Below are 27,255 nucleotides of genomic sequence, written 5' to 3'. Positions count from 1 at the left end.
GCTGGTTTCAGTGGCATCCATGCACTTTTTAAGGACGAACTAATGAAGAAAGGTAAACTGGCTCACCACATGGCTCATTTTAATGCTTCCGCTTTCTATGATACCAAGAGTTTTATATTTTGAAATGTAGATGATCCTATGAGTGATTAAAACTCGCAATAGGCTGTTATTAAACGGCTTCTCATCTGGAAATCTTCATTGATGAAGTGCACAAGAGAGGCTTATGTACAGCTCTGTTCTACTAGATCACAGGTCTGTCGTGCTGGCAAAATACTCCACTAAGTGCCGAATAACCCCCCATTTTAAAACTAAGTGGAATATTCCTTTAAAAGCTTAATGTACTGGCCCAGAGGTCTGGAAATATGCCTCCTGGCCAGGCCTCGTCCTGATTTAAGGTATGAGTATATACTGTGTATCCATGCAAACCTGTTCCTAACGTCTCTCCTCAATGTAAAGTAATCAATGTCATGGAGGGATAGAATTTGTCTTTCCACCATTTTCTTCTGTTGGAGTGTTTTACTAGATCACACCCTAGTCATATTCTGGTCATTCAACATAAGTTGTCATATGTTAATTAAATGTTAACAAAAAATTGGCACCACTTGTCATTGCTTGAAACATCCCCAATATGCTGTAACTGATTTTCTTTTAAATAATATGCTCTCCAATGCAATCACAACACAAACTATGATTTTTGTTACCTTTCATAAACGAGTAAACGTGCAAAATCAGACTTTAACAAGTTAACTTGTAGTATGATAGAAAGCCACCAATATCTCCAGTGATCCAGTGCAGCTGACATAATAACTTTTGTTGCAGGTACTAAAGAATAGAAAAATCTTGAAGTCATTTATAAGAATGGATTATTTAGAACTGATACAAATTTAATCTTTTAGATCTTTGAGAAATGCTTGTATGAAATTGAAATATATCAGAATATTTAGTTCGCACACCATTTGGTAAGGTTTTCTCAATTTGTTGTCACACCATATAGATATATTTAATTCAAATATTAACACGTGTGCTGCTAATACACAGTGTGAATTCCCAGATATTGACTAAATTAATATAGTCGTCTATGAATTATTGTCGCTAGTGATTTAACTTTGAAACAGGGCTTCCTTTGAAAAATATTTTCAAGCTTAGTGAAGCAGTTTGGGGCCATTATTCTCCTGAGAGCTGAAAAACTTGCTTTTCATGCAAAGCAAGACCAGGCAAACCTAAAGTGACCGCACCATCTGAAGACCAGTATATCTAAGCTAGAATCTTTACAAGAACAGCATCTGCATCCAAGATACAAAGCCAACTGAACAAAGAACGGCCCACACAGTTAGTAACAGCACAGTCAAAAGACGATTGGCAAACTGCAGCCTTAGTGGGAGAGCCAAACAATACCCAAATTTCACTGTTTTGACTGGAAAAAAGTCTTGTTTACAGATGAATCAAAGTTTTAACTTTACGGTTGCTTATGTGAGGAGACAGCCTCCATAGAACCTCCAGTCTCAAATTCTGACAGTGTCGACTTGATGCCAGACACAGTACAAGCTGTGATTAAGGCAAATGGTGGACAAACTAAATTGAGAAATGTAGACTTTCAGTAAATACTAACAAACTTTTTAGCCTCGCGACAGCAGGGGTCTATGGATCGCATTGTTGGTTGGACGCTCTGTTCAGCACTTTTGGTGATGTGGGTGAAAGTGTGCAGCAGGGAGTTAGACTGCTGTGGAAGAGGATTAGGGCCACATATGAAAATGTAGTTGTGACTTAATTCTGACATTAACTACCCCTAACCCTGCCAACAGTGGGTGCCCCACTCTTCACTTAGCCAAACACAAGCTAGGTGGCACTGTGCCTTGTTCGTTTCCTCAACCAAAGATCAAGTTCTGTTATTGCACGCCTGATCCAATTAAGGGAAACACATTTTCCTGGCACCTCAGTTGGATCAGGTGTGCAAGAGTAGAGCTGGAGCAAAAACTTGCATTTTTTTAAAGATTTATTTTAGGCAGTTTATGCTTTATTAGACAGAGATAGTGTGAGAGAGAGGCAGGAAGTTATGGGAGAGAAAGAGGGGAGGACATGCAGCAAATGACCACAGGCTGGATTCGAACCCGGGTCACTGCGGGAAGGACTGAGTCTTATATGGTACACGCTGTACTTAGTGAGCCACCGGGGCGCCCCCCCCCCCCAACTTGAATTTGATGATGATTTAGTGATTCATCCCTTCTAGAAGACGTCAGCATTATTCAGTCAGCATTTTTTTGATCAGCACTGATTTTTGTCTCTTTGTCGTTCCCTCTGTCCTTTTCTCATTAGATGAGTTTGATGCCTACATCATTGTGTCCTTCGTCAACGCTACCCTGGTTTTGTCCATTGGGGAGACTGTAGAGGAAGTGACGGATTCTGGTTTCCTAGGAACCACACCCACTCTGTCCTGCTCGCTGCTCGGCGACGACGCCCTGGTGCAGGTGAGTGAAATTTTTTATTCGTTTATTTGTCAGGGACGATGCAAAACAAACATTGTAACAGGTTACAATAACATTATACAGATGTGTTGCATATGGGATTTCTAGCCAAGGCTAATTTGCGACCCCTGTCCCTGGTTAGGCTTTTCTACTTAAAAATGGTCATAACAAATCATCGTTACCAAAAGTATAATGTACCTTAAACATGCCTTTCAGTCGTACTTGTGTGCAGATTTAATAACTGGAGGACATTTCACAGCAAAGTAACACTTAGCAAATTTAACAGATTAAGGATTAACTGGCTTCTAGCATGAGAGGATGACACGCTGGATGACTACATTTGGTGAGCTTCTTCTTAAATCAGATACAGAGGGTTATTGGTTTGAGCCCGAGTACACAGCAGAAAAGCTGAGGGAAAGACGGGAAGCTGCAGCTCAAGCCACTGGGAAACAAGCAGACTTCCAGCACTACTGCTGGACCGCAACGAGTAAACAGTGACTGGTGTGTTTGTGCGGTAGCTGCTTTGCAATGCCAACAGACAGTACGAAAGTGCTTGCTACACACTCACGCATTTTTGAACTGTTCTGGAGCGGTGTCTGACGGGGTATTTGCTGTTCCTGATCGCTGTCAGCTATTGTTTTCGAAGTTTGATCTTTCCAAGGGAAGCATGAAAAAGATATCCCCCTGTCACTTAAATTGGACTCTTGCAGTCTGGTACACAACAGTGTTTTCTCATTTTGATTATTTTTTGAGTGAAATATAATCAACAAATTAGGTTTACAAAATCGGGTTACAAATCCTAGATTTCACCCTCACTCCCTCTCTCCCCAGCCAGCTACAAACACAAGCCTTGTACCGCTCTTCGTGGGGGTGGCTGGTGTGTTTGGACCTGTGTTTGGTGAAATGTTCCTTTAATGACTACTAAACTTATTGCTGGGTCACCAATCCAAATTAAAATGTAAAATTCATTTATAATTATTAAACCAGAAGGGGAGAAAATAATGACATTGTACATTGGCCTGGTTGTTCACGGTCATATTAACCATGACCCAATACGTAAGAAGTTCTTGGCAAGGTTACAGGTCCTCTTGGTGGGGTGAACCAGTTCAAACTAGAAGGGGGTAGTGTGTAGACCTACTTTACTTCTTTGTTTCTGTCTGGGTTAGTTTACACATATATCATTTTCCAAATCGTAACCACAAGCACAAAGGCAAAAGATGAGCAGTGGTAGTAAATAAATGATGGAGCATGACTAGTTTCAACATCTGTTTCCGCTTTTACAGTTACTTTGAATGTACAGTCTGGTTTTTAGGTCAAACCTTTGACCCAGTAGAGGATATCTAAATCTGTCAAAGACACTGTGGCACCCTGGTGGTTCATTGAGCTACTATTCATAGTTTGTACTCTTAACATATTGGTCTAACTCAAGCTAAAGACCCTGGCCTCTAGACAACCCCTATTCACTGTCTAGCAAAGCAGAAATTTGGTGGTATTTCCATGACAAAAGTTGCCAGAATAAGTGAAAACTTATTGTGGCAACCAACAAGAGGACTGCCCACGCAACTAAATGGTCCCGCTGCATGTGCGAGTACTTCAAGCAAGCGCAGTGACAGCTCTCGCGAGAGGAAGCCTTGTCTTTGTGAGCAATATTGCAGCTTGCAAGCAGAAATCCATATTTGGTCCCGTCCCGCAAGTTTCATTCTCCATTTAGTTTGCATTTTGGGGAAAACAACATTGTTTTCAGATAAACATTTTCCGCGCTCATAAACATGGCTTAAACCTGCATCGGCACTCTTTTTACAGACTGGAAATAAGTTAAAAGTGAGGAGAGAGGGCTTCACTCGCTGCCTCTTGGATCGGTGTGTGTGTGTGAGCTGTAGGCTCTGTGTGTGTGTTTCATCTCACACAGTCAACATCGGCACTTGAAAAATTCACATTGGCACTGACACAGCTCATCGTCAATGTCCGACATCATACTGAGCCCACCCCTGAATGTCAAAACTGAATGAAACTTTAAGCACAAAAAAAAGCTTGGAGAGCACACAGAATAATTGTGGAATGAACTTTGCTTGCCCCTTCGCACTTGCGCGTATACACACACACACACACACACACACACACACACACACACACACACACACCACCTAGTTTCACATGTTTGAAAGTGATGTACGGTCATCCCCGCCACTCACTATCCCGCAGGGAATCAGGCTAGAGTCACACAGTTGTCTGTTTAAATTGGCAAGAATCTGTTTTCACTCATATTTGGCCTGTTGAGCCACAGCTCAACTTCTAAAGCCTGTTTTAAAGCATTTCATTGTTTGTAAGACTGGAGGGGGCCTAGAATCGGTTTCAGGCCTGCTCTCCAAACCACCTAAGCCTGTTTATAATTGCTCTTTTCTTCCCTGTTTTGTCCGGCTCGCGATGATTCTCTCGCCAAAATAGCCATTAAAATATACAGAATTGCAACACACTTTTTGTATTAAGGATTAAGGACTGTAACATCCTGATCCCACTGAAAATTCTGGCTTTTGTTTACTTGCTCTATCTGGAAGTTGGAAAAATACATTCCATAGAGAAAACCACATAATATTTAAAAAAATAAACCCACCACTCTCTTTTTATCCTCCTCTCTGTCCTCTCTCTGCTTCTCTGTGCAGGTGTACCCAGATGGTATCCGCCACATCCGAGCGGACAAGCGTGTGAATGAGTGGAAGACTCCTGGCAAGAAGACCATTGTCCGGTGTGCTGTGAACCAGCGGCAGGTGGTTATTGCCCTCACTGGAGGGGAGCTGGTCTACTTTGAGATGGACCCGGTAAGAAAGAAAGTAGACGTGTGCGTGTGCGTGTGCGTGTGCGTGTGCGTGTGCGTGTGCGTGTGCGTGTGCGTGTGTGTGTCTCTATTTGGAGATCAACCTGGTCAGAATGGCTACGAGTATTTTTACTAATTAAGTTTGAACAAAACCTACCAGGAGAAACTGATTTGAATTTACTTAGGAACATGGATACCACAGAGAGGCAGAAAAGAAAATCTTGGTTTGAAGCTCTCCACACTGTAATCAGAAGCTCAAAGCCTGATAGAAGCCAGAGCCATTATAAATCACATAGTCAGCAAATGTCGTGGTATCCCTGTATGATCTATGGAAAGATGCTGGTGAAGTGTTCAAGGTAAACTTTATTATACCCTAAGGAAAAATGTAATATTGTCTGTATGAACCCTGGAGAGAATAGAGACGCCAGAAAACTTGCATAGTAATATTGTTGCTCTCCTCTCTCCCGCGCTGCCTTCTCTGTCTCTCCCTCTCTCTAGTCCGGCCAGCTGAACGAGTACACAGAGCGGAAGGAGATGTCTGCAGATGTGGTGTGCATGAGCCTGGCCAACGTCCCACCCGGTGAGCAACGCTCGCGCTTCCTGGCCGTGGGACTGGTCGACAACACTGTCCGCATCATCTCCCTGGACCCCTCGGTACGGAACATGCCCGTGTCTGCTCATGCACGTGTCTGCTCATGCACGTGTCTGCTCATGCACGTGTCTGCTCATGCACGTGTCTGCTCATGCACTAGGCCCTTTGCAGAGGCATTCCAAATATCATAGCAACCGTGTCCGATGCCCTGCTGGAAGACCGCTGACAAGTTGATTCAGAATGAGTGAAACTAAGTGATTTTATGACACCAAATTCAGTTTGCCTATTCCACTTAAAGGTGTTATCTGATTAGTCTTAAGAACAAAATAACAGTTGTCATCAAAGTTTAAGGAAGTAACACTATAATCATGCTAATGCCTTTGACTTGGTTACTAATCTTGCTAGCTAGGCTATGCAATGCTAATGCAATAGTAAAGACAAGATCAGGAGTAAAAACCAAGGCCTCTATGGTGTCTAATTCAGTTGCCTTATTCACAAGCGAAAAAAGTTTGAGTGGCAACGTGTCACAGCAGCAGTTAATGCTGCCAGCTCTGAGAACCAGACCCTTTTATAAAAATAAAAATAAAAAAGTAATTGTCTGATTATAACGCCAAGAAGCACACAACAGAGTGTCAGGGCCACTGGCAGGGAAGAGGGGACACCAGAGCTCTGTTGCTCGATAATGGGGGAAACCCTGTTGCCATTGTGTTAGAAAAAGAGGGAGACACCGACATGGCATTAGAGTAAGATCTGATTGCTACAACTGACCCGCGTATCCTAAATGTGCCTTTTGTTTTTGGAAAGAGTGAACCTAACCATCCGTTAAACACTTCACATTGACTTGATTTGACTAAAAGAAAATGCATAACACATTTAAGAACATTTAAGTATCAGACAATGGGTGTGACGAAGAGGTAGCTGAAGAGGGAGGCTGTTTGCCCTGCCACAGTGTCTGGTCCGAGGATCTCAGGCTGCGCGTTGGATCATGGGGATTAAAAAAACAGAGATGTACGCAGGGGCCATACTCATAAGGACTCAAACCTTTGGTATGGGTTTACACATGTACGTGATAATGTTCATTTATCTGTATGATGTAAAGTAGGCCAGTCTTGTTTGTTTCTGTGTGCGCATTGGTGGGAGGCCAACTAAAGATTTCTGGAGGCTGATACATATTTTGAGGAGAGAAAAAAGCCAATTATTAATAATCAGCTCATTTTTTAAATTCTATCTAGGTTTACGACACTGGCTTAAGGACAAACTATACTCATTTCCAATTTATTACTAAAAAATCTAGCTGCAGTCCTCGGCTGTCAGCCACATCCACCCTGGATCCCTCATATTTAATAACAAATAATACAAATTAAATCAAATGGAATAAGAGATTGCCTCACAATGTTCCTGTGTGAGGGAGGAACAAAGTGTGAGTATCAAATGGCTAGTGAGAGCGGTACCAGAGGGGATGGGGGAAAGTAATACCAATTATGACTGAATAGCTAGAAATACTAAAAGATTTACCAGAATCATGATAGGATTTTGTTTGATTTCTTAACGGATTGCAGGAATGTCATGTCACCAAAACTCACACAAGGATTCAGTCATTGCTTGTAAGGTTGCCGCCTGTGGTGCAGACACTGCAAAATTACTATAATATTATATAATATTGAGTGGCAACTCCTGCAAACAGCTTCAGTGTACACCACTTTTTATTTTCCACACTATTGAGTTAAATCGGGTGGAATCACTTCTCACATCCACTGATTCCTGGTTGTTTACAAAAGCTCTAATCAGCCCTTATTAATCAGCCAAAGAAAGAAATCGCTTAATCTCTAGTGTGCATATCTCCTAACCCTCTGCATGAGTCTCTCATTTAAGGACCATATCCAGCATGCTAATTCAGTGGTTTCCAGTCAGTCTCTGCACTGTGTCTGTGTGTGTGTTTCTGTGCGATTATGGGTCCTCTGTCAACTCTTTGTTCTAGCTCTTTGTATTCTGGGTTCCTGCACAGATCTGGAAAGAATGGAAAACAGTTGGAAATTACTGTGATAATTTCCATGTTTTTAACGGGGTAGAACAACACAGAACATTGTGAGAAAGTTGGGGAAATGTCTGGAAAGTAACCACCGTACTAAGAGGACAGAGAGAGAGAACTGCATTTAACTACAAGAGTGTGTATAGGCTGTGCCATGAGTGTTTCTGTATGTGTTTACTGTATGTTGACATTGTTCTAACACTTTGAATCTTAATCCATATTCAGGACTGCCTTCAGCCGCTGAGTATGCAGGCCCTGCCAGCCCAGCCAGAGTCTCTGTGTATCGTAGAGATGGGGGGAGTCGAGAAACAGGACGAGCTGGGAGAGAAGGGAACCATCGGCTTCCTCTACCTCAACATAGGGCTGCAGGTATATATACTTCTCATTCACCTGTCCCATTCCATCCTTAATTGTCCGTGAAGAGGACATTTTGTTTAATTTGAAACAATAGATGATTTTTGGTGGTTTGAAACAATAGCAGTGAACACATCAAGCACACATCATAAACCAAGAATAAAAGCACACATAACATTGGCTCATGTTCACATGTTAGTACTGGCTCACATTCACCTTAACTTGTAGATTGTGAAGTCCAGGAAGAGAACTACAAAGAATAATATTATGTGTGTGTGTGTGTGTGTGTGTGTGTGTGTGTGTGTGCGATCCCCTTCCTCAGAATGGTGTGCTGCTGAGGACAGTTCTGGACCCAGTGACCGGTGACCTGTCAGACACCAGGACACGCTACCTGGGGTCGCGACCCGTCAAACTCTTCAGAGTCAGGATGCAGGGGCAGGAAGCGGTATGTCGCTCAAAGTATCTCTGTCTCATAACAATTTTAACTCGTAAATTCACACTCACATGCACCTTTTCAGATTCCAGACTACTTACTGTCAGTTCTTCATAAGATATAGAGGATCTTGACTGTGAAATTACATTCAGTTACATTGAAATTACATACAATTAATTCCATTGCCGATAAATCTACATCTCTCAACAGCTTCAAATATAGATGTAGGACCTGTCTTGGTGAACCAAACTGATTTCTTTCTCTCTCAGTAACAAAACCCATTCTCTTCTCAATATTCTTTCTCTCTTTGAACACACGCCCCCTACGTAACACAGCACACATTCTCTCCCTCTTTCGCTTAAAGGATAAGGCTGGTGTTTTTTTAATGCATTTCTTGCCGTCAACAAATCCTATGAAAATAACAAAATCAGCAATGATTTTGTTTTGCCAACAAGTCTCGTCCATGTAGCCAGTGCCCAATGCAGCCATGTCCCAGCAGCCATAGAACTCCATTGTATTAAAAAAAACGATTAAAAACATGTCAAAGAGCCGTGCCGTTGCTCTGGCAGCGTATTTCATCATCACGATGCACCGGGCCGGCCGACTTTTTCCTCAAACAACTTAATAAGCCGGTAAACAGGTTTTCCATCTCAGGAAAGTAGTTCCGTAGCACTGAAAATAGTCCCCGGCATAATGAAGAATTTGTTCCCATTTGATTTGGTAATAACTACAACAGCCTGACTTTTCATGGTAACAGATAGTGATTTTTAAAATAGAAACTATGTCTTTGTGAGCTGTATTTAAAGGTTTTTAGCTTACAATTGGAGCCAATGACTTCCGGGTTGAAGGCTAAAAAGGGAACGTGGGAAGTCGGAAATTAATGGGAGTAGAGCAAACGCATTGTTGATTTTGTTATTTTCATAGGATTTGTTGACGGTAAAATGCATTAAAAAACACCAGCGTTATCCTTTAACACACATATACACAGACACACATGCATACACCCTCACACATGACTACACTCATTTATTTTATCTACCGTAATTGTTTTCTATGCATTTTGATGATTTTGTGATGATTTTGTACTACTCCTCTCCTTGTTGAGTGTTGGTGTCAGGTGGATCATTAATTTATTTATTTTTCTTTCCCTCTATAAGTCCCTTGGGGGATTTTATCTCACTTGCAATTTGTATTTCTGTGTTATTTCAAGTGTGGAAATAAGCTAAACTAAAATGAACGGAAACTAAACAAATGAAAATTTGGACAGATGTAACCCATTTCTGAAAGGTCAAGATGTTTGTTTTTGCATTTAAAAGGTCAGCGCTTGGGGTTCTCTACAGAAAAAGCTTTTTCCCTTTTGAGTTCCTCTAGCAGGAGGCAGGCCGGGCAAACATCCAAATTCCTGGCATTACTCCCCATACATTTTTGCTGTTATTGGTTTACCATGTTCAGTGAGGCACTTTTCATGTTCAATTTCCTCATTCTTGTTTTTTCTAATAGAGTATTGTCTCTGTCTCTCTCACTGTCAGGTGCTGGCAATGTCCAGTCGCTCCTGGCTCAGCTACTCGTACCAGTCTCGTTTCCATCTGACCCCTCTATCGTATGAGACTCTGGAGTACGCATCTGGCTTTGCCTCCGAGCAATGCCCAGAAGGCATAGTGGCCATCTCTACGAACACACTGAGGTACGGACGCACACTGGTACGGTTGGACATCTATGCGTATACCTGATGGCAACGTTCTTAGATGGGCCTGGAAAGTCTGGAATAGTTTGGCATATTAAGTTGATAATTTTGATTTCTTGAAAAGTTCAGCAAGTGCACAAAAGTCTGGTTAAATATGGAAATACATTGCCGTTCAGTCCTGACACACATTTAATGTAGCTGTAGACTGACTGCCATCTCACATATTGGGATATTTGGTATTGTAATCTGTATATCTGTAGAATTTTAAATGGGAAAGTAAGAGCCTGCAATGGAATCCAGTTAGATTGGGTTGAATTTCTCATCAGAATCAGAATCAGATTTATTGCCAAGTGAGTTTTCACAGTACAAGGAATTTGCCTTGGTATGAAGGTGCATACAATAAACATAAACATGGTTTTTGACTCATTTGACTTGGATTGGGTTTAGTATGGGCCCAGGTCCCCTCAATCTGAAAGTGATTTCCTGCCATCCTTTCCTTACTCCTTTTTTCCTCCTCATCTCTTCTTCTCCCTCCTTCGTCTCTGTCTTGCAGGATCTTAGCGTTGGAGAAGTTAGGTGCAGTCTTCAACCAGGTGGCCTTCCCTCTACAATACACCCCCAGGAAGTTTGTAATCCACCCGGAGACCAACAACCTCATCTTGATAGAGACCGACCACAACGCCTACACTGAGGCAACTAAAGCTCAGAGAAAGCAGCAAATGGCCGAGGTATGAATAGCAGCGCGCATGAATTGAAGGTATAATGGAAATAATGATTGCATTCTGACCCTGTTAGCAAAGCTAGAATCTCTTTGGAGGGTATTTTGGGGCAGCAGGATGGCTAGTGGTTAATGAGATCATCCCTCAACCACAAGGCTATTGTTTGATCCCCTGTGGGGCAATACCCAAAGGGGGGGTAAGTATCCTTGAGCAATAATGTACTTAATCCTACATCCTCCAGGGGAATTGCACTAATAATAATAATAATAATAATAATAATGATAATAACTTTATTTGTATAGCACTTTTCAGTACAGGTAACAAAGTGCTTCACAACAGTCAATATAAAACACAAACAAATCAAAATTAAAAAAAAAATTAAAAAAATAAACATCACACAATAAAAGCTTTTTTTTTTTTATAAAAATGTGTCTTAAGAAGTGAAATAAAACTGGGAAGTGACTCTGCAAGCCTGATCTCCTCTGGCAGGTTGTTCCAAAGTCTAGGGGCCCTAACAGCAAAGGCCTTGTCTCCTTTGGTTTTCAACCTAGACCTTGGAATGGCTAGCAACGCCTTACCAGAGGATCTCAGTCTGCGTCCTGGCTCATAGGGGGATAAAAGGTCAGAAATATAGGGAGGGGCCAACCCATGGCCTTAAAAGTAATTAACAGAATTTTAAAATCAATCCTAAAATAAACAGGCAGCCAGTGTAACGATGCAAAAACAGGGGTGATATGGTCAAATTTTTTGGATTGAGTTAAAAGCCGAGCTGCAGCATTTTGAACTAACTGTAGGCGGTGGATTGATTTCTGACTGAGACAGGTATATAGGGAGTTACAGTAGTCAAGGCGGGAGGAAATAAAAGCATGGATGAGTTTCTCCAGATCTGTGGCTGAAATAAAAGACTTAACCTTGGCTATATTTCTCAAATGATAAAAACATGACTGAACAACTTTCTTTTCATGGGGTTCAAAACACAAGTCCTGATCAAAAACTGCACCAAGAATTCTGGCTGAGGACTTAACATAGGTTGCTAGTTCACCTAGGTTTGCCATGATTTGAGATCTGTTTGCGGGAGGACCAAGTACAATGAGGTCAGATTTTGTATGGTTTAATTGGAGAAAGTTGTCTAACATCCAGTATTTTATTTCAGCAAGACACTTGTGGAGGGTTGCTATGTTAGACTGGTCACCGGGTCTGATTGGAATATAGAGCTGTGTGTCATCGGCGTAACAGTGAAACTGGACATTATATTTGCGGATGATGTCACCAATAGGGAGCATATAGATGGAGAATAAAATGGGACCCAGAATTGAACCCTGGGGAACACTATAGAGTATGTTCTTGGGGGATGAAACTGAGCCAGCCATAGTCACAGAGAAACATCTATTAAATAGGTAGGACCCGAACCAGTTTAAGGCCACATCAGTGATTCCTGCCCACCTCTCCAGTCTGTCAATGAGCATGTTATGATCAACTGTGTCGAAACCGGGCTGAGGTCCAAAAGAACTATAATGGAGCACTCACCAGCATCGTCAGCCAACAGACGGTCATTACAGACTTTGAGAAGAGCAGTCTCAGTACTGTGGAGAGATCGAAAGCCAGACTGGAATATTTTGAATAAATTATGTGTCAAATGTGCTACTAATTGTTGAACACAGCTTTTTCTAGGATCTTGGATAAAAATGGAATAGGTTTAGGAGGGTGGTAAACTAAGATGAATAAAATAGGCTGATGCTTGTTAACACAAAATATTAGGCTTTCGAAGGAGGAAAATTCCATACAGGATATAGGCTTATAGAAAAAATTGTCTCTGTAGATGACAGCGACCCCCCCCCCCCCCACCTTGGCCAGACAGCCGAGGTTTCTGAGCATAAGAAAAGGCTGGAGGGGTTGCTTCATTCAAGGCACTGTATTCCTCTGATTTTAACCATGTTTCAGTCATACAAAAATATCAATATCATTAGATATAATGAAATCATTGCATAAAAAGGATTTGTTGTTTAAAGACCTTACATTTAAAAGGCTGATTTTAACAGGTATGCTTGGGAGAGCAGAAGGGAGAGTGTTTAGAGGGATATAGATTAAGTTACTTACATTCACTTTTCTGCCAGTGGGTGGCGGAGTATATTTTTTTGGTCTGCTCTAGTTAATTCTGACAGGAGGGACAAGTCCAGAGTGTGAAGGAACTGGGTTAAAAGATGACAGTCCATGCCCCTTGTGGGAAAAGGGAGGATTTCTACATGTGCTGGGTAACACCCCAGTGGAGCCATTAAAATAGCAGGAGCCAGAATGAGGAGGGTGAGGACACAGTGATCTTCCTCATCCCACACCACATCTTCCTCACACTAATATGTTGTGTATTGCTCTTAATTCTCTCCCGGTAGGTCTTCTTCCCCTCCTAATTCTCCTCTTCAGCTCAGTTTAGACTTATCCTCCTCTCTGTCCCCAAGCCCTCTCTTTTTGTGGAGGGATTTAATGTCCTTAGTTATGGACAGTTTGTTTTTGGGAAAATAATCTGTGATGTAGGGGGTGAGCCCCTCGATGTTCTCACCATGTACCCCAAAGAGCAGGTTCCAGTCCATGCACTCAAAACAGTGTATATTCTCTGTAGACTCTTGAGACCACATTCTATCTTGGTGGCAATAGGCTTGGCTTAATATTTCCCATTCAATAATGTGTCAACCACCTGGAAAAAAGTCTAGTTGGAATACCAAGGTGTCCCTTTAACTGATATGTCTCTGGTCTGTGTGGCTGTTACCCTTGTAGGAGATGGTGGAGGCTGCAGGAGAAGATGAAAGGGAACTGGCTGCTGAGATGGCCGCTGCCTTCCTCAACGAGAATCTGCCTGAAGCCATTTTTGGAGCGCCCAAAGCCGGAGCTGGGCAGTGGGCCTCGCTGGTACGACTGGTCAACCCCATACAGGGTTCGACACTGGACCAAGTGCAGCTGGAACAGAACGAAGCTGCATTCAGGTGAGGGCATGGGTAAAGGGAGGAAAGCACAGCAGGACGTATGGTCAAATTGCCAACCCTGCATAGACTACATTTCTAGACATAGTACAACTGGAAAAGTATAGAATTACCTTCAGGTTGGGGTTGGATGAATGGATGAAGGGATAGATGGATAGCAGGGAGGAAAGGAAGGGGTATGAATCAAACCCAAAGCAAGGCTCAATGCTGAAATGGACATAGGAGTCAACTCTATACCTGGCACATCTGAAGTAGAGAACAGAACTGTCATTTATGAGTATAAAGGATGGGAAGGAGGAAGCGAGGAATTGGGATGTTGTAAACCCTGGATCTGACTAAACTGAGTCAGAGTAAGGCTTCTTGTTTTATGGATGGAGGTATGGTGGGATAGAGTAAAACCGTTGGTCAATGAAATGCTTAATGCACTGGAAGGAAGGGAATTGAAAAGAGTGGAGGAATGAGGAGAACTCAGGCATGGTTGTTATTTAAAAGTTTTTAGTTAAATTACTTGGGGTGTTATCTTTAGTTTCAGAATAAACAATGCTGTCCCTTCACCTGCTACTTACAATAGGGACATTTCAAACACAGAATGCCAATTTCAAAATGTTTTAATTTTAGAAAAGATCCGAGGTACATATTGAGGTTGGTATGTATTGAGGAAATGTGTCGAAACTCTGGACCAGTAGTTCCCAACCTGGGGGTCCCGGCCCCCACTAGGGGGCGCCAAAGCTCCACGAGGGGTCGCGAAGCCCTCTTGATTTTAAGGGTGTAAGAATTTTTAAATATATATAAAATATACATGTCTCAGCATTTAATTCATTTCTGTGAAGAAGACAACTAAATTTAAGGGTTATTTTAGAAGTTTATTTATTTAGAAAAAAAAAATAAAGATATAAGCTTTTAAAAAAATCTTGCGAGGATAAGGGCGTGTGTAGACATGAACACCAGCAGTATTCACAGAGCTAAGCTAGCAGAGCAAGCCGGCTAAATTACCTGGTCCTGTAAGTACATAGTAAAAACAAAGAGCTGATGGAAAAATGGCCAAGCGTCAGGGAGAAGAGAATGCTGAATTTCTCAAAAAGAAAAAGAGGACTTACCAAGACAGTTATATTGAGTTTGGCTTCATGGAGGAGTTCATAGAGTTTATGAAATTAGAGCTGAATGTGTCATTTGCAGTGAGAAATTGGCGAATGAAAGTATGAAACCCTGCAAACTGAAGCGACACCAGACTACTAAACACCCTGAGATGGTGGGTCAACCCGGGGAGTTTTTCCTCAGAAAAAAGGAACTTGTGGTGACAAACAGGCCCCAGAACATTGGGGAAAGTTTTGCCTGGGCTGGATGCGACCAAAAGCAGGCAACTGTTGCATCGTGGGGAGTGCTCTCTCCTTATTGCGCAAGCCAAAAAGCCAGACAACATCGGTGAAACGCTGATTAAACCGGCTTGCATTAAAATGGCTGAAATAATGTGTGGACCTCAGGTGGCTAACAAATTTAAGACTGTACCACTGTCCAACAACACGGTGAAAGACAGAATCGACAGAATGGCAGGAAACGTTGAGAATGCACTAATAGAAAAACTCAAGACGGGGCCGTTTTCTATCCAGTTGGATGAAACTACCACTGTGGCAGAGGAGGCAATACTCAATACACAATATTGTATATGTACAGTACATTGAGGAAACCGAGCTGAAACAAGACATTCTTATGTCTGTCAATCTCACAACCACCACAAGAGGAGAAGATATTTTCAGTGTAGTTGACACATACTTTGCAAAGCACAATCTTCCCTATAACAATTTAGTTGCATGCTGCACAGATGGAGCTGCCTCGATGATGGGGAAAAATAAGGCCTTCAACAGCCGTTTGAAGGAGAAGGTGCCCCACTGCATAGTGTTTCACTGCATGATACACAGACAAGCACTGGCAAGCAAACATCTCTATGAGGAACTGAACGAAACCTTAAAGACTGTGGTAAAAATAGTCAACTTTATTAAAGCTTGCCCGGTCAACAAACGGATCTTTGCGCGAGGACGAGGCACACCAGACACTCCTCCTTCATACCGAGGTGCGCTGGCTTTCCCGGGGCAAAGTGTTGGTGCGTTTCATTCAACTTAAAAATCAAATAAGGGAATTCTTAACCCTCCATAATCAGAAGCTATTAGAAGAAATGACAGATGAGTTTCTCATTAAGACGTCATATCTGGCGGAGATATTCAGCCTGTACAACGAGACAAACAAGCACATGCAGGGCGCAGAGGCTAATGTTATGGAATGCAAGGAGACAGTGGATGCGTTTGTGCACAAAGTGGAATACAGAAAGAATAAACTGGCGAAGGGAGACCTACAACAGTTTCCCTTGCTAATGGAACAGTCAGGGGGAAAGTTACCTGATGCTTTGGTCAAACAGTTCACCCACCATATGGAGCAGCTTCAGGAGGAGATAAACTCACGGTTCTCTGATGTTAATGAACATGTCGCAAAAAACTCATGGGTGATGGACCCGTTTCTCTCAAAAGAAGAGGATGTGGAGTACCTCCAAGCTGAGGATGAGCTCATGGATCTCAAGTCAAATTCTCTTGAAGAGATTCTACGCTGAACATGGATACAAGCGGTTTTGGGTTGCACTTCACGCAACCACCAGATTCATCTTGCCATTCGCCACAACATACCTGTCAGCTGCTTTTAGCGCTCTGGTCACCATCAAAACAAAGGCATGCAACAGGATTGATGTGCACAATTACTTCCATTTGGCTATCACCAAAATCACACCTGACATCCCATCACGGGCTCAAGAAATACAGGCTCAGAGCTCTCATTAAAAGCCAGGCTGCTTGGACTATTAAAACATATGTATGATAGTGAAATTGAAAGAAAATCATAATACAGACATAGAATTGTGTTCCTAAAAATATAAGGAAAACTCGTCTGATACATTGCAATATCCACAGGAAATAATCTGTTCAGGATTTTATACAAATTGCTAATTTTACACAAACTTCCTGCATGTATTAAGTTCACTGTTTAGGTTCATTGTACAGTTCATTGTTCTGTGCTGTTACTGTTTTTTATGCAATGAATATAATGAAATATACATAGAGATATTTCAAAAGAAGTAGGCTACTTTTTCTCCTTTTTTGTAATTGTATGTGGGTGGGGGGTGGTGGGGGTCGTCAGTGTATACAATGGTAAAATAGGGGCCCCTTAAGAAAAAGGTTGGGAACCACTGCTCTGGACAATTCAAATTTATTTAAAAAAAAAAAAAAAAAAAAAAAATGAAGAAAAGGTTAGCTATAAAGGTTGAGCTCTCTTCCCTTGACGGACATGTCACCTCGAAAATGGGTGAAATCCTAATTAGTGGCATTGTGCCAGAGAAAGAGGATGACACAACACGGCATTAGAGGGAGATGAGACTGATGCAGGTGACCCAGGTATCCTAAATGTGCCTTTTGCTTTATGAAAGAGTGAACCTAATCATGCATTCAACATTTCACACTCATTTGGTTTGACTCAAAAAAAAAAAAATTAAAAAACATAGCAGACTGACAGACAGGGGGCGATCACACAGAGAAGCGTTGCTACAGGCACAGACGCTTCAAAAACGCCTAAGCAGACTGCGTTGGGCAAAACAGCTTGGTGCGTCTGCAGGGCTTAAAGACCTCCGGCCAAGTGCCGGATTTCCAGCATATGGATGTTTTAGATTCACAAACTATTTTGGACAAAAAAAAAAATTTCCATTTACCAGTGGAATGCGAGCAAGTTTTTTTTTTATCCAATGAACAGCAAGCTACTTTCTATCACAATGTAGCACCGATTCCGTAGTGTAGCACAGCTGAAATATGGAAACAAATTTTATGAAAGCTGGTGAAGATACACTTGTCACTGAGAGAGGAGTAAAAAACAAACGGCGATAGGCATGGATTGAATAAACGGGTGGAGACGGGAAACCGTTTGACACTTGGTGCGACAAATTAAGGGAACCGGGTGTTTGTTCTGCACTGTGTCTCAACCGGCAGAAAGAAAGTGCTCTTTCCACATGAGGTCAATCCCAGACACAACGCCACTGTGCGCGCACTCCGATATCTGACCACATTGCCGGGAGCGATAGTTACAGCTGCCGCTGCAGCAGCACTGACAGACCTGAACGTGATCTGTCTTTCACAATTTACAATCGTCATTCAGCATAAAAATGTGGCATTGCTTTGGCTGTTCTCTCTTTGGCTGTACAGAGCTCCCCAGGGGGCAATAATTGATGTGGAAATCCATACGGGCACCGATTGGTAAACTGTGCCCTCGAATTAGTAATCAGTGCGCACAGTCCTAAACCATTAGTAGATCGTCCACACGGATTTGTATGTACATTGATAATGTCAAACAGGGACACCACAGCAGCCCACAGAGTTGCATATAAAATTTAATTAACATGCTTTTTCTACAAGCATGATTTATAGGGAGTAAATGGGTTTCATGTTGTCACCAAAACACATATCGGATTAGGGCTGCAACTAACGATTATTTTCATTGTCGATTAATCTGTTGATTATTTTCTCGATTAATCGATTAGTTGTTTGGTCTATAAAATGTCAGAAAATGAGGGAAAAAAAGAAAAATGTCGATCAGTGTTTCCCAAAGCCCAAGATGACGTCCTCAAATGTCTTGTTTTGTCCACAACCCAAAGATATTCAGTTTATTGTCATAAACCAGAAAATAGTCACAGTTAAGAAGCTGGAATCAGAGAATTTTGACTTATTTTTCTTAAAAAATTACTCAGACCGATTAATCGATTATCAAAATAGTTGCCAATTAATTTAATAGTTGACAACTAATCGATTAATCGTTGCAGCTCTACATTGGATCATAAATTAGACCTACTGATGTGATTAATCAATGGTTATGGTTCACATATGGTAATAATGGCTATTACAGCTCACTATATGTATGCCAAGCTGTGTGTAATGGCTCTGGCTCACTGTATATAGGCCTAAAAGTCCCACTTTGATGTTATCAACGTAGATATAACAAATCTGTGTGCATGGTTTACTAATCCGTGGGCACGGTTTAGGAGTAAATTGTAAGAAAACCGTGGCCACTGATTTCCGCATCATCATCAGGTGACCCCTGGGGGGCTCCACAGTTCCTTATTGCACTAGATTTATAGATTAATAATGCTGTGTGATGAATATTCATTCATTCAGCACAGAAATGTGTCAATTGTTTTCGTTGTTCTTGTTATTGGACTAGTTCTTCTAGGAGGACGCACAGAATCACCTCCTCAGCCAGTAACAACCCATAACAAACGCTTTCCAACAGGACGTTCGATGCACTACCATTTCATTTTAAACTTCCTGTTTGCTACGTGTTGAACTCCATGTCTTATGCCTCTGCATTTTTTCCTTTCTCTTTTTCTGTCTCATCTTCCTCCTCATAGTGTGGCAGTGTGTCGTTTCAACAGCGCAGGAGATGATTGGTTTGTTCTTGTGGGCGTGGCCAGAGACATGATTCTCAATCCCAGATCGGTGGGCGGCGGCTTCATTTACACCTATCGGCTAACAGGAGGTGGGGACAAGCTGGAGTTCATGCACAAGGTGAGTTGTGATTGACACCTGACTGATGAGAAGGTGCCACTTAATTCAGTGCGACTGCAGGCATGATTTCAGTTTTGTTTTTTTCTTTGGGTATTTTGGTCTATAGATTGTTTCACACAAAACAAGGCAAGGAAGGCTGAAATAGACAAATGCAGTTCTTTGTTAATAAATGACCAATCAAAAAATGTGCAGTGCAAAAACGTGAAAGTGACCAGCAGACCTTTTGAATTGTGTCATACTTTTTTGTTGGGAATATGCCACATGAACAATAAATTTTGGGCAAAGAGTGTTATTTATCCAGTATAACTGCAGTCCTGTATTGAAATGTCTGTTACCAGGTCATGGTTTGGTAGAGACAAGATGGACTGTAAGATAAGGAGTGGACTCTAGGGAGAAGCGATCTTGGAAGGGCACCATGCAGGGCAGCCATAAATAAATAAATAAAGTTTAGTATGACCAAAAACACAAACACTTGCGCCCCCAGCGCCAAGCGCTGCTCCCTGGGCAATTCCCCAGAAATTGACCTCAAGCAGGGCTGAGGCCATGGGGTGAATCAGCCCAAATGCATCTGTTACCTGATGTGAATTAACATGGGAAGTGAGTCATGAGTGTCATAGTCCACCATGGTTGTCAACCACGACTCTTCACATTAGAGGAATTTCCCAACCACTCAATTTCCCAACCCTAGATCTGCCATTTTAGATGAGTCTATCTGGTCTGTATGGTCTACGCACACATGATGTACATACATACGCAAGTTGATAGACTCTGGTGCACACTCACACAGTATGATGCAGTGACACATTGATGAGCACAGACTTGCTCAGACCATTATCAGCCCACAAACACTTTGTCTCAGGGGCACACAGACAATCACACACACAAGTGAACACACCACTGCCCACACTGCGGGCAGGAACAGTGGTAACTTAGTCTAGAGATTGTGGTCAAAGGATTTTTCCCACTTGTCTGAATTGTTTGTTTTTTTTAATGACGGTTTCGGAATGCTAGACCCCTCTGACACCAAAAGCCAAGTCCTCTGTTTCTTTCTCTCTCTCTCTCTCTCTCTCTCTCTCTCTCTCTCTCTCTCTCTCTCTCGGTCTCTGTTTCTAACCCTAACCCTTAGTTTGTGTTGGTCAGCTGTTTTACTGAAAAGTTTAAAATGAACCTTAATATCTCACATTTTTCAAAAGTAATTCTAATACCATTTCAGAGGTGGAATCATGGCTTACCAAAATCCAGTGTAGGTACAGCTATGTTGAAACTGTACAATAGCCATCACTACTGAAAATGAATTGGATGTTAATAGTTAGTCAGGAGTAACAATGGACATTTGCCTGTGATATTTACCCTTAAAATACCCTTTATTTAGAAACTTTTTTTTTAGTCCTTGGTGGGACAGAAAATATGTGTGCCTGCCAGTCAGCTATTAAAAAAATACTTTTAACGTATGTGTTGATTGTCAACTTTGGAAAACCAATCTGTATTTTGCACCACAGTGAGACCTGAAAGACACGGTATATATTTTTTGAGCATGTCCTACCGTAAAAATGAAGTGTAATCAAGGATTTGAGAATTCATGTATAAGATCATGGTAGGAGAAATAAACCAGACAAAGTGATATTGTGAATTCCTGCTGTAAAACTGTAGACATAGTTACAGAGCTGTAGCAGTTGTCAAAGCCTTTGAACTGGAAGGAACACTGATGGAGAACCAGATGTAGATGCCAGTAGTGGTTATCAGTTGAATTTCCAATCCTTGTGCGCTTTTGAGCAATTCTAAATTGAACTGTGCTATTTTTAATTTTGTCAGAGACAGTCAAAACACATTTGAACTTGCTGATGTCTCTACTCATTCTGTAGTCATGAGGTTCAGGTCTCATGACTCACAAGATCTAAATCTTCACTGAAGTCAAAAGTCAAAAGAGGTTCTTGAACATGTCCCAAGACGAAAGACTCTGCTCCTGACCTGAAAGAATTTGCATTTAGTTTAATTTGTTTAATTTAGTTTTTTAAGCTCTGTTGTCACTAATTCTGCTACTTCAGATCCATTTCTCAGCCAAGGAAAAAAAAAAAAAGGAGAAAAGAGGCTTTAATATGTTCCCTCATTATAGGAATGAAATGTACTAACATGGCATCCTATCACAGGATTTGCCAGATCTTTGAGATCCTTGATAGATGCCATTTGATGGAAACAGAGTGGCTTTTATTGGCCAAGTAAATTACATGTACGAGGACTTTGACTAAGTGTATCCATGATTTTCACATTACATACACTTCCCACATTACATAAGATACATAGTTGGACAGGACCTCACACACATTGCAAGAAGGGCAAGTGCACGGTTACTGGTGTAACTGTATACGAATATAGTTCACAGTATTCAGATATACATACAGGGAGTGGACAAAAGAACAAACTCCTATTAATATATTAACATCAACTACTTCAAAAGGAGCAGGGCAACCACTTGCCTTCAGAACAGCTTCAGACTTCCTTGAATTGCTGTCATACATGTCTTCAGTTCTTTAGGGACAAAGAGGGTGCAAATCTTTGCCCTCTGTGGTCCAAACTTGCAATAAAGGTTCAATGATGTTTAGATCTGGTGATTGGGGAGGCCACTGAAGGCCCTTGACCTCTTCCTGGTGTTTATAAAACCACTCTTAGCAGTGTGTATAAGGGCATTTTCAATGGCAGCGCTGCTATAAATACTAGCTTTGTGAAGCTCATTCTGTGGTAATTTTTGAGGCCTTAGTTTTGTGGTGTTTAGCAGCTATACTGTTAAAGGAAAAATCCACCCTCAGATACTATTACACTCTTATACTGTATATCATCAATATATGATCAGTGCATTCCAGGAATTTTGTGATGAATTTGTGTAATTTACTTTTTTGCTGTATCCATTTTCCCTCAACCTGCCTCACCAACTTCCACTAAAGTTGGTGATTTCCCAGAATGACTTTCAACAACCTCCACAGGGTGAACTTATTATATTCAGCTGTGAGTTATACGTGTGGCTGGAGATTGAAATGGCGATAGCAATAGTGGAGCAAGAGTTTTCCAGTCAAGAAAAGCGAGGGTCACGCCCCTTATTCAAAATGCAGTCCTGTGGCTGCATTGCTTCATGGTGTATTGAGGCTACTGTACAGACTTTTTCATGTCTCTTCTCTGACTGAACATCAAAGGAAAGAGGTACAACACACACATAAATTAGCCTGATATTTTTGAACTTTGTGATCTACAGATTGAGATATTTTGATTTGCTCAATTGATTCTAATGTTTTGGCCAGATTTGTCCTAAACTGTCATTTATCTGTTCAACTCAAGCTTACTCGTAATTTAAGATACAGTACAAATTCCACAGAATTTCCACAAACCTTCACATCTTTTAAGATCACTTACAGTTTTTGGCATTTCTACTTTATTGGGTAGTTTACAGTGTAGAGAGACAGGAAAGATGGGAAAGAGAGTGAAACAAGACAAAGGTCCTTGGCTGGATTCATGGTTCATGGCATTGCAGCCAGCTGAGCCACTCCCATTCCAGATGTATGCACTTCATCAGAGTGGTCAGAGTGCAGTGTCGCCTGCATTGCAGCAGCTCTGAGCAGTTCGAAGTTCAGTACACTGGCATCTGCCCTTCAGCAGTGATGATGGGCACCATATATGTATGTATATGATATACTTTATCCTCTTGGGGCCGAGGACTGAACATACAACCTTTCCGTTATAAGTCAGCTCTCTCTAGCTCAAGGCCAACCTGCCGCCCCGCTACAAGTATCAACATGGTTTTCCACAGGAGCTCTCTTGTGACACACTGTCCAAAATTTGCTGTGGTCACCACTTCAATGGAAGAAGACTTCTCGTCCTGAATTCTCCGTAAGGCTGTCCGAGATATTCTGATAAGCTGTGGTCAATTGATTCTTTGTGTTTTGATCGGCAGACGCCAGTGGAGGACGTGCCCTTGGCCATTGCTCCATTCCAGGGACGTATCCTGGTGGGCATCGGTAAACTACTAAGAATCTACGACCTGGGCAAAAAGAAACTGCTACGCAAGTGTGAGAACAAGGTAAGAGGACACAAATACACACACGTACACGCTTACTCAGGTCTTAATGTTTGTCCCGGGAACTTTTGATGTGAACCTGTTTGAAAGTCACATTGTGCACATTTTGTTTTAAGCAAAGCTGGTAGAAAGCTTGAAGTAACTGATCACTATGTATGGTCACTATAATAATGATAATTCGGACAATAGATTTTAATATCACTTTGAATTCATTACTTGTTCATTTTATCATAAAGTTATGGATTGATCCCTTTTTTGTAATCAAATTAAATTAGAATTCTTTTCAAAAGTATTGCTAATTGGCATTCAACTTAATGTGACTCGCCTGTGTAGCTGTGGTTGTAATTGAATTAGTTGTAATTGATTTAGTTACTTGAGTTAGATTTTTTTTTTTTTCATGTGGTGTATTTTGTCCACCCCCTGTATTTTTGTTTTCACACATATATTATTTGTTTGAAAATTTTGCCCAATCCTCACGATGACAGTCAGTTCCCCGCTGTGTTTAGTGAACCTTGCTGCCTGTCTGATGGTCCTGTAGATTTAACATCACAGCTGCTATTTGTGGGTTAGTACATAATTGTTTTGACATCTGAATTGGGCTTTTGTATGAATGCTTGACCTAGATTATGGCACAAGGGATTGTATCATCACTCCCTGTCCATTGGGAAGTCAAAATCATAACTCCTGCCTGGAACCCCCGGAACACCAGGGCTCTTCCTTCCTGTGAATACAAAGCATCTGTTTTATTGTCTGACAATTAAATACATGGCATTGCTGGTTTAAATAAATTGAATTAATGAATTCAATAAATATATTGTCTTGTGCCCTTCCGTTTCTTCCTCTGTAGATCATGGGGACAGAAACAACAAGTACATGATATCTCATATCAAAAGTGCCGAGATTGCATGGAGAATTAGGCAATTGTTTTTCCTATGCATAGAGCCAGAATTTCTAAGATTTTATCAATGTTGATTAACAATAGCTTAACAATTCCCTCTCAACCATCCGTTCCTTTCTTATATAAATTACCTTTATAGCACCCCAAAAACAAAGGCTGAAACTGAATTGATTGAAATCAATAAAAACTGTACATCAGTCGCTGTGAAGTTGTGACTTGATGTAGTGAGGCTCGGGTCGCAGACTGCTCAGTTCAGTTCTCTGCAGTACAGTAGCAGTTTCCTTCCAGTTGAAGTTCCTAGCAGCAGAGTGATAAAGAGGACTCTTTCAATCGATTTGCCATGCTCACTGTGTTGCTATGCACTTAGGCTACAATGAAACTGATTGCATGCTGCAGAGAATTGAACTGAACACAGTGCTGTCTGAGCCTCAGAACGCCTCAGTCACTCACACAGCAGATGAGAGAAGAATGAAGTGAGACGATGTGATAGAGCATTCAAAATTGTGCATTTCTTGTCATTTAAAAGGGGTGAAAAAAATGCAAAGGATAGGGAATTGATAAGGCAAATATGATTTGGTGTCAGTTCTGGAAACATCGGAACCGGTTCCTCAAATGAACCGGGTCTCAGTTGTCAGGCATCAGGCAGCACTCAAGATGGGGCGACAGCACATCGTGTTCTCGTCATCTGGCTTGACGTGCAAATAAGGGAGATTTTCCAGCAGAATAAGGCGTATAACATAACGTGTGCACATGTATCAGCGTGTCTTTGAACTTTATTTAATTACTCTCTCTGCTTCCCTCTAGCACGTTCCCAACCTGGTGACCGGCATCTACACCATCGGCCAGCGTGTGATCGTGTCTGATGTTCAGGAGAGCCTGTTCTGGGTTCGTTACCGCCGTAACGAGAACCAGCTGATCATCTTCGCCGATGACACATACCCCCGCTGGGTGACCACGGCTTGCCTGCTGGACTACGACACCATGGCCTCCGCCGACAAGTTTGGGAACATCAGCATTGTAAGTGAGGGAGGGGAGAGCGCTGGGTGTTGTGTGTGTGTGTGTGTCCGGATAGTGGATAGCGCAAGAGAGAGAACACACTGAAGGGAATGTTCAGTTTGTCTCAACGTATGTGTTTTGTTTTGTTCAATTTATTTCTCCAGGTTCGTCTTCCCCCCAACACCAGCGACGATGTGGATGAGGACCCGACAGGGAACAAAGCATTATGGGACAGAGGCCTGCTCAACGGAGCTTCACAGAAGGTAAAACCTCTCTCTTTCTGATTTATCAACCCATCCTTCGCTCCCGCAGGCTCTTCATCTCTCTCTGCATTCATCTGTCTCTATCCTGGCTAGGAGCCGGGCTGCAACAATACACTCATTACTGCAGCCAGCTTGCTGCTGGATTGTCGACCATTTCCACCATAACATCTGTCTAATTTATTTGTTTGTTTGTTGTCTTCTGTGTGAGTTAATGTCATCTCTAGCATATAGCCTGTTGTGTGTATCCTGAATTAAACGCATCCTAAAAACATTAGGTACTTTTCTTATGTTCTTTCTCTGTTGTCTGCCACAATCCACACATGGCAGCACATCTCTGTTGCTCTTACCTTTTCTTCTCCCCTCCTCGTCTTCTCTGCTGAACTCTTCCTGGTGCACTAATCTGCCTCCTCCACTACCCCAACCTCCAACCACCAACACACACACAGTACATTTCGAATTTTGGCCACACAAAACTACATACAGTCAACCACAAACTGTACCTATTCGCAAGTGCGTTCACACACACACACACACACACACATACAGTGGAGAAACGCATACTCTAAACACACAGAAACACACACATCCCAAATTTAAATCCTGGTCAAAAACTGTTTAGGTAGCAGATAGACTGGGAAAGTCCCTCCAATTTAGACGTTATCCCTCATTTCCAAATTTCTTTGAAAGAGTATTTGTCAGCCATTTCTTTGTGTGTGTGTGTGCATGCGCATCAGCCGTTTCTGTTGTTTGTCTCTGGAAAGATTGATTGAGAATTTCCTACCATCTATTTTTAGATGTGGATGTCTGGATTTGTGCTTACCCAAAACATCTCTGTTCCCTTTCCGTCTGTGTGTGTGTGTGTGTGTGTGTGTATGGCTGGGTGAACTTAATTATCCATACATGGTTTGGCTAAATGCTGTCTTACATTAAATTAGATGCATTCCACTTTTATTTCATTAATTTGCCTCAAAAGATCAAGGTCAAGGAAACGGCCGTCTGAGCAGCTAAATGAAAGGATTGACTGTCTAAGCCCGAAATGTCAACCAAAATATATATTCTGTGTGTGTGTACGGGCTTGTTTCCTGTCATGTTGTATAAGAGTTCCTTGTCAAATGGATTTTCTCAACCTTGTTACTGTGTGTGCTGAGGACTGCGGAGGTCCAGTAAAAAAACGGGGGCGATTGTTGAACTTGAGGCACATTTGACTGAACTGTCAAAGCAAGTCAGTCTCATTTCATCTCTCTCGCAGTGAAGAAAGAAGTGAGATGCTGTTTCTATATGTCCATCTTTCTGTAAATTGGATTTCACTGATTTTCATTTTCACTTCGCTCAAGAATTGACAACCGCAAACCTTAACCGTCACCTTTCACTGTGACTTGGCTCACATGTTTCC

At 41.7% G+C, this 27,255-nt stretch overlaps 1 protein-coding gene across 1 annotated transcript in view; it reads left to right on the top strand.

The window, feature by feature from the left end:
• sf3b3 (splicing factor 3b, subunit 3) overlaps positions 1-27,255 on the top strand; it is a 41,849-nt gene that overhangs the window by 12,172 nt on the left and 2,422 nt on the right. The window contains exons 13-24 of the mRNA XM_071547292.1: positions 2,314-2,465; positions 5,123-5,278; positions 5,773-5,928; positions 8,121-8,264; positions 8,572-8,694; positions 10,212-10,366; positions 10,920-11,094; positions 13,855-14,060; positions 19,486-19,642; positions 23,583-23,708; positions 25,408-25,620; positions 25,764-25,862. Of these exons, the coding sequence (XP_071403393.1) occupies positions 2,314-2,465; positions 5,123-5,278; positions 5,773-5,928; positions 8,121-8,264; positions 8,572-8,694; positions 10,212-10,366; positions 10,920-11,094; positions 13,855-14,060; positions 19,486-19,642; positions 23,583-23,708; positions 25,408-25,620; positions 25,764-25,862 (1,862 nt within the window). The remainder of the gene's footprint in view (positions 1-2,313; positions 2,466-5,122; positions 5,279-5,772; positions 5,929-8,120; positions 8,265-8,571; positions 8,695-10,211; positions 10,367-10,919; positions 11,095-13,854; positions 14,061-19,485; positions 19,643-23,582; positions 23,709-25,407; positions 25,621-25,763; positions 25,863-27,255) is intronic.

The sequence above is a fragment of the Centroberyx affinis genome, unplaced genomic scaffold (assembly GCF_046629955.1).
Source record: "Centroberyx affinis isolate AG114_WGS23_722 - 3 ecotype Tasmania unplaced genomic scaffold, CSIRO-AGI_Caff_v1 ptg000270l_1, whole genome shotgun sequence".
Classification (NCBI taxonomy): domain Eukaryota; kingdom Metazoa; phylum Chordata; class Actinopteri; order Beryciformes; family Berycidae; genus Centroberyx; species Centroberyx affinis.
The sequence above is the reverse complement of the archived record's forward strand: the minus strand, read 5'-3'. Positions and strand labels throughout refer to the sequence as shown.